General features: G+C 36.7%; 1 protein-coding gene across 1 annotated transcript; it reads left to right on the top strand.

Annotated features, from left to right (window-relative positions):
* Window positions 1–6,962: 6,962 nt before the first annotated feature.
* On the top strand, window positions 6,963–7,901 carry LOC123256583 (olfactory receptor 2D2-like). The gene has a single exon (XM_044685172.1). It carries the CDS (start codon window positions 6,963–6,965, stop codon window positions 7,899–7,901), a length of 939 nt encoding a protein of 312 aa, XP_044541107.1.
* Window positions 7,902–8,299: the final 398 nt, after the last annotated feature.

Genomic DNA, 8,299 nt, shown 5'->3' with positions numbered 1-8,299 from the left:
AACCTTTCTGCATTTAAACCATATGCATCCTTCTATTGGGGCTAAGCACAGGGCCAACTCTGACAAAGAAGGAATATGAAATGTCTCAGTTCCTGGTGTTGAGAACTTCCTCTAACATTTTTGCCTATCTTTTCTACATGCTTCTTATTCCTAAGTCCTCTGGCCCTGGCCCCATTCCGTTCTGCCTCTGTCTGTCCCCCTGACCAGCCCTCCTGATACTTTTCTTTTGCCTATCTTTCTCTCCATTATACTCTTTTAATCCCTGAAACTTTTTTTCTCTTTCCCTTCCCTTCCCTAAGAGTAGAAGAACAAGGATGGAAGAAAGCTTCAGAAGCTCAGAAGGGAATCTGAATTATGATTCCAATGACTCAGATTCAACTATTTCTTCCCTTCTTTTCTCCCCCTCCCAGCTCATTTCCCAAATGAGTACAGGATAATGAGAAAGCTCCTTCCATCTTTCTTTCCTCCTTAGTTCTCCATTTTTATAAAATTCTTCTGATAATTAGGATTCTCAAGAAACATATTCCTGGATAATCACCTGGAGGGGCTGGGGTAGGCAAGGCAAGAGAAGACAAATCCTCCTGGGTGTGGTGTAGAAGAGGCAAGTGCCTCCCCCTCTCATTTCTCTAAGGAGACCTGAACATTACATAGTTTTATAAAAACCCTAAATGATTGGTCAGTGGGGACGTGGCTTCTCCTCTCACCAACAGGGCTAGGGGACTCTCTCCTTAGGCACTACTTCAGTGTTTCTCAGAAGTCACACACACACTGCCCTGGCAGAAAGGATTCTCTGTTCTGGAAGAAGCAGTAGTGGCCTGAGGCCAGGGCTGGTTGCAGTGAGTGAGTTTGTAAAGGAAAAAAAGGTGGCAGCATAAGCCCATGAGTTCCCTGATGTCCAGAACTTGCCTGGTGGCTTCTTGGAATGGCCTGGAATCCACTGGCCTTGCTGGTGACCTAGACTCTTTGTCTGGCCCTCACTCAAATCTCTTCTCAAAGAAACAAGTAATCTACCCATTGGAGGTCTTTGTATTTCATCTATCTGAAGGGTGAGGTAATGGTTCTGTCTGGGAGGACTAATCTGGGCAGAGAAAAAAGAGCAAGAAAAAAAGGAAGAAAGAAAGAAGAAAAGGCAGGAGCTAAGGAGGAGGGCAGAGAAGGGCAGATTTGGAGAACTTAAGGGAGAGAGATTTGGGGAACTGACAAGCTCGAAAAGTTTGGTCAGCAGATAGAGGAATGTGAAGAAAGGGAAGCCATCTCCTATCTCCCCCATCCAGCCCATTCCCCCATCTTTCCCATCTCTCTCTCTCCTCTTTAGTCCCATTCCTTTTGTTCATAACCTTTCCATCCCTTCATCATTTCTTCTCTTTCCCTCCCTGCTGTCTCCAACTAAATCCTCATTAATTCCTTGAAAAAGTCATACAGGTCCTCACCTCAGTCCTCTACAAATATGTGTCTCTAACATCAACAGAGACCTGTTTGCTGGGTTATACATGTATTATCATACAAAATCTACTTCCATACTGTTCGTTGTTGTAAGAGAATACATGTGTAAGATCAAAATCTCAATGTAAAAACACAAGTAGAATAAGGTGAAAAATAGTATGTTTTGATCTTCGTTCTGACTCTAACAGTTCTTTCTCTGGAGGTGGATAGCATTCTTTGTCATAAATCCTTCAGAATTCTTCTGGATCATCATATTGCTGATAATAGCTAAGTCTTTCACAGTTGGTGATCATGCAATATTGCCCTTACTGTGTACAAAGTTCTCCTGATTCTGCTTATTTAGTTCTGTATTGGTTCATATATATCTTGACAGCTTTTTTTCCCCCTGAAATCATCCTGACCATTATTTCTTACAGCACAATAACAGTATTCCATCACCATCATATATCACAGTTTGTTCAGCCATTCCTCATTTGATGGACATCCCCTCAATTTCCAATTCTTTGACATCACAAAGAGCTGCTATAAATATTTTTGTACAAGTAGAAACTTTCCCCTTTTTTTGGATCTCTATACAGACTCAGAAGTTGTATCATAGGATCAAAGGATATGCATTTTTATTGCCCTTTGGGCATGATTCCAAATTGCCCTCAAGAATGATTGGATCACTTCACAACTCCACCAAAAATGCATTAGTGTCCCAATTTTGCCATATCCCCTTCAACATTTTTCACTTTCCTTTACTGTGATATTGGCCAGTATGAAAAGTGTGAGGTGGTAGTTCAGAATTGTTTTGATTGACATTTCTCTCATCAAGAGTGAATTAGAACATTTTTATATGATTATTGACGGCTTTGATTTCTTCTGAAATCTCATCTGAAAATTTCATTTGAAAATGACTTGTTCACATCCTTTCATCATTTGTCACCTGGGGAATGGCTTGTATTCTTATAAATTCAATTTAAATCTTCATCAGAGAAATCTATAATAAATTCCTTCCCAGTTTGTTGTTTTCCTTCTAATCTTGGTTACATTGGTTTTGCTTGCACAAAAACCTTGTAATTTAACATATTCAAAATTATTTCATGCATAACTTTACATCTTATAATGTTCTTTATCTCTAGTTGGGTCATTAATACTTCCTTTCTTCAGAGATTTGATTAGTGAACTACGGTGTGTTCCCCTTATTTGCTTATGGTATTTCCCTTTATGTCTAAATCATATACTTATTTTGACCTTAATCTTTGTATAAGGTATGAGGTATTTGTCTATATCTACGTTCTGCTATGCTATTTTTGAGTTTTCCCAGCAGTCTTCTGTCAAATAGTGATTTCTTATCTCCAATGCTGGGATCTTTGGGTATAGAAAATAGGTAAGGTCATATACACCTAAATATTGTGTGTCTAATCTATTCCATTGATTTACCATTCTATTTCTTAGCCAGTAGCAGATTATTTTGATGATTATGCTTTGTATTATAATTTGATATCTCACCCTGCTAAGTCACTGTTCTTCACAATTTTTTAATTAATTCCCTTGATATTCTTGATCTTTTGTTCTTGTTATTATTTTTTCATGTTCTAGTTCTATAAAATAAAATCCAGTAGTTTTATTGGTATGGAAGTGAATGAGCAAATTAATTTAGGTAGAATTGCCATTTTTATTATATTAGCCTGGCCTACCTTGAACAATTAATACTTTTTCCAATTGTTTAGATATGATTTGGTGTGAAGAGTGTTTTTTAATTATGTTGATATGATTCCTGTGTTTATTGTGGCAAGTAGATTCCCAAGTATTTTATATTATCTGGAGTTATTTTAAATGGAATTTATTTTTCTATCTCTTACTGATGGACTTTGTTGGTATATAGAAATGCAGATGGTTTGTATGGGTTAATAATAATAAACTTTACTAAAATCATTAATTATTTCAACTAGGTTTTTAGTTGATTCTCTAGGTATACTATCTGAAAAGTGATAATTTGGTTTCTTAATTGCATACTATAATTTCTTCAATACCTTTTTCTCCTACTGTTGCTAAAGTTACCATTTCTAGTACAATATTAAATCATAGTGGTAATAATGGGCATCCTTGCTTCACCCCTGATCTTATTGAGAAGGCTTCTAACTTATCCCCATTGTAGATTATACTTATTGATGGGTTTAAAAAATACTACTTATTATTTTAAGGAAAGGCCCACTTATTCCTATGCTTTCTAATGTTTTTTTTTAATAGGAATGGGTGTTGTATTTTGTGAAAGGCTTTTTCTGCATCTATTGAGATAATCAAGTGATTTCTGTTACTTTAGTTAGTGAAATGGTTAATTACACTGATACTTTCCTTAATATTATACTAGCTTCCTATTTCTGGTATAAATCCCACCTGGACATAGTGAAAGATCCTAGTGATATATTGCTATAGTCTCTTTGCTAATATTTTATTCAAGATTTTTGAATTGATATCCTTTAAAGAAATTATCATTTTCTTTCTCTGTTTTTGGTCTTCCTGACTTACATATCAGCACCATATTTGTGTCATAAAAATAATTTGATAGGATTCCTCCTTTGCCTATTTTCCCAAATAGTTTATATAGTATTAGGATTAATTTTTCTTTAAAAGTTTGGCAGAATTCACTTGTAAATCTATCTGGCCCTGTCTGATTTTTCCTTAGGGAGTGCTTTGATGGCTTGCTTACTTTCTTTTTTTGAGATTGGATTATTTAAGAGTTCTATTTCCTCTTCCATTAATCTAAGCAACTTGTATTTTTGTAAATATTCATCTCTTTCACCTAGATTGTCAAATTTATTGTTGTATAATTGAGCAAACTAGCTCCTAGTGATTGCTTTAATTTCCTCTTCATTGAAGGTGAATTCACCCATTTCAATTTTGATACTGGTAATCTGATTTTCTTCTTTCCTTTTTAAAAATCAAATTAACCAATGATCTATTTTTCCCACAAAATCAATCCCTAATCTTATTTATTTGTTGAATAGAGGATTTCTAGGTTGGTCTTTAATTGGGGATTTTTGTTTTTTATTTTTCCAGTTTTTTTAATCACATGCCCAATTTATTAATCTGCTTTTTCTCTATTGACATAGAGTATTCAGAGATATAAAATTTCTTCTATGTACTGCTTTGACTGTATTTCATAAATTTTGATATGTTGTCTCTCCATTCTCCTTCTCTTTAATGAATGTTGATTGTTTCTAGACTTTTTTCTTTGACCCATCCATTTTTTAAGAATTAGATTGATTTCCAATTATTGTTTTATTTGTTTTTCCACAGGCCCTTATTGATTATAACTTTTTTACATTATGATCTGAAAAATATGCATTTATTACTTCTGCTTTTCTGCATTTGGATGTGAAGTTTTTATGCCCTAGTACATAGTTTATGTGTAAATGCCATGTACTGCTGAGAAGAAGATATATTCCTTATTTTTATCACCATTCAATTTTCTCCAGAGATTAAATCTAACTTTTCTAAAATTTGATTCACTTCTTTTACTTCTTTCTTATTTATATTTTTTGTTAGATTTATCTAGTTTGAGAGAGAAAGGTTGAAATCACCCACAAGTATAGTTTTGCTCTGTATTTCCTCTTGAAGTTCATTTAATATCTCCTTTAAAACTTGGAGGTTGGTGCAGTTGGTACATATACATTTAGTATTGATATTACTTGATTCTCTCTAGTACTGTTTACCAAGATATAATTTCCTTCTTTATCTCTCTTAATTACATCTATTTTTCCTTTAGCTTTGTTTGAGATCATGATTGCTCCTCCTGCTTTTTTTAGTTCAGATGAAGCACAACAGATTCTGATCTAACCCCTTACTTTTATTTGTATCTCCCTGTATTTGTATGGGTTTCTTATAAACAACAACATAGGATTCTGCTTATTGCACTCTGCTATACATTTCCTTTCTATGGAGAGCTCATCCTGTTCACATTCACGGTTATGATTATTTTCTGTATATTTCTCTCCATTTTATTTTCCTTTTTAATCCTGTTCTTTCTCCTTTCTCTCTGTTTCCCTAACAAGTAACCAATCTAGCCTTAAATTTATCTCTTTCCATATTCCACCCATTACTTCACTCTATGGCCAAAAAGAACAACGCTTCAAATACTCAGACACTCTGAGTCTTCTTCTTTACAACCTGAATATCCTCAATTTCTTCACCTGATTCACATGAATTTTTACTAATTCTCCCATTTCTTAGATATAATTTTATTAAGAAATATTTTTTATCATTTAAAATTTCAGAAGACAGCTGCATGATCTCAGACATGGAGTGGTTCCTTCTAACTATACAGAGTGAAAATCTATCATGCTTTAATAAGCTATTTCATTAATTGCTATGGTCATCCTATTCTCTATTTCAACCAGTCTTAGAAGGGGTGGCTTTGATTGCAGGAGTATCACAAGATAGAAAAAAGATGGGTTTGAATCTTAGACTACTTATAGTATATGTGATCTTCAGCAAATTCCTAAATTTCTCTGTGTTCTTCCTTGTAAAAGAAAGGGGGTAGGGGAGATTAGATTATCTCCCCCAAGCTAAGATTCTCCCTGACTTGCCAGCAATTTCCAGGAATTCTTCAAAAGATAAACAGAGTCCTGCCCCTTATCTCTAAAAGAGGTGTGTTTAGAAATTTTGTTTGTTCATGACATTCTAGGTGGTGCAGTGGTCAGGGGAAAAATAACACCATCTTTTCACCTCTTGAAAATCATTGGGATCCTATTCAGATTTGGTACAAACACTTTGTATCAAATGGAATACGGCAAGCAATAATTCACATGGAAAAAAGACCAATTGGTCTTAGTGGGCTTGAAGGGTCATTATGAAACAAAAGTGGGAGATAGCAGACAAAAAAGATAATGTGATCTTAGATCCCATTAAGATGGGAATAATTTTCAGGATGAGGAAATGCTTATTTTATCTGTCTTCAGAGTGGGGAACTCAAGGCACTAGGTGGGAGTTAAAGAGCAAATCTCAAATTAGTATATACAGAAGCTTCCTCAAATTAAAGCTAATCAAAAAGAATAAAGGATACCAATAGAGAGCTTTCAGAAAAACTAGATGTCCTCTTGTTGGAGATAGTCCAGAGAAGACTCTTGTTTATGTAGAAGTCCTGGAAAATGCTTTCTGAGATATTTTCCTCTGAGATCATATAAAATCAGAGGTTCTCCCAAAAGGAAATAGTGGGGAACCATTGAAACAGTACTGAACAAGCAAACAAGTGACTTCAACCCTTGATCCTCTTTTTCTCTTCATCTTGAGCAAGTCATCTGAGATCCTCATGTATGAAATGAGAGATTAACCTAGATTATTTTTAAAGATCCCTGAGGTTCTAAAATCCACAATTTTAGAATTGTACCAAAGCTCTGAGGGAAGGACTTTTCAACATCAGGATTTCAACTAAAGATCTCAGAAAGCCCTGTATCTATCCAGCCCTTGACCAATGCTGTGTTTCTGGACTCTACCATCTTCTCTCTTTCTCTTTTCAGGTCACTGCTATCTCAATGTTCCCAGCATCAAACCATACTTCTGTTACTGAATTTATCCTGCTTGGCTTCTCCAGTGACTCCACCTCAAATAGGATCCTTTTCATCATCTTTCTCCTTCTCTACCTCTGCTCAGTACTGGGCAATGGACTCATCATCCTCCTGATATGTCTAGATTCTCACCTCCACACACCAATGTATTTTTTCCTCAGTGTACTTTCCCTACTGGACCTGGGCTATGTCACCAGCACAGTGCCTCAGATGCTGGTGCACTTGCTTTCCAGTTCTAAGCTCATCTCCTTTGGAAGTTGCTGGATGCAGATGTATGTATTTAGTGCCTTGGGTCTCAGTGAGTGCATCATCTTTGTAGTCATGGCCTATGATCGCTATGTAGCCATCTGCTTCCCATTGCGTTACACCCTCATCCTCAACTGGAATTTGTGTGTGAGGTTAGTGGTAGGTAGTTGCTCCTGTGGTTTCTTCCTCTCCCTACCCCATACCTACTTTACCATGAGTCTCCCCTTCTGTGGCCCCAATGTAGTCAATCATTACCTCTGTGAAGGTCCCTCAGTCCGAAGCTTGGCCTGCATGGACACACACTTAATTGAGCTAGTAGACTTTGTCATGAGCATCTTCATGGTGTTAGTCCCTCTTTCACTAATCCTGGCCTCCTATGTCCGCATCACCATGGCTATCCTCAAGATCAAGTCCACCCAAGGCAGGTGTAAGGCATTTTCCACTTGTGCTTCTCACCTCATTGTGGTCACTCTGTTCTATGGACCTGGCATATACATCTATATGAGGCCCAACTCCAACTACTCCCCAGAGAGAGACAAGCAGATCTCACTTTTCTATAATGTGTTCACTGCCTTGCTCAATCCAGTGGTCTACAGCCTTAGGAATAAGGACATAAAGGCTGCATTCATCAAGGTGGTAATGCAGAACAGAACTGCCTGATGAGTAGGGAACCTTGGAATACACCATTCTTTCCATTTTTTTCTTTTTGAAACTTGATTTCCCTTTCTCAGCCAATCAGGGCAATCACTTTTTGTCCCCACCCCACCCCAGGTGTTGATCAGCACCTTTTGACCCACTCCATTGTTAATCTGGGCCAGGTTTCTCCTCTTTAAAGAGCCTGCTTTCCCTATTCTTCCTCCTCCCCACTCTACTCCTGAAGAGCTCACCATATTGTTGTTGGATCTCCTGAATCCACTCATTGACTTTAGCCCTGTCTTACCTTAGAACTCCTGAACTCAGTTGATCCATCAACTTCAGCCTCCTCCTAATAAGAAATATTGTAGGTATGAGTCACCACACACAGTAGGTAGAAGCCATTCATTCTTATTGGCCTTGGG

Source organism: Gracilinanus agilis, unplaced genomic scaffold, assembly GCF_016433145.1.
Source record: "Gracilinanus agilis isolate LMUSP501 unplaced genomic scaffold, AgileGrace unplaced_scaffold61174, whole genome shotgun sequence".
NCBI classification, from domain to species: Eukaryota; Metazoa; Chordata; class Mammalia; order Didelphimorphia; family Didelphidae; genus Gracilinanus; species Gracilinanus agilis.
The sequence above is the reverse complement of the archived record's forward strand: the minus strand, read 5'-3'. Positions and strand labels throughout refer to the sequence as shown.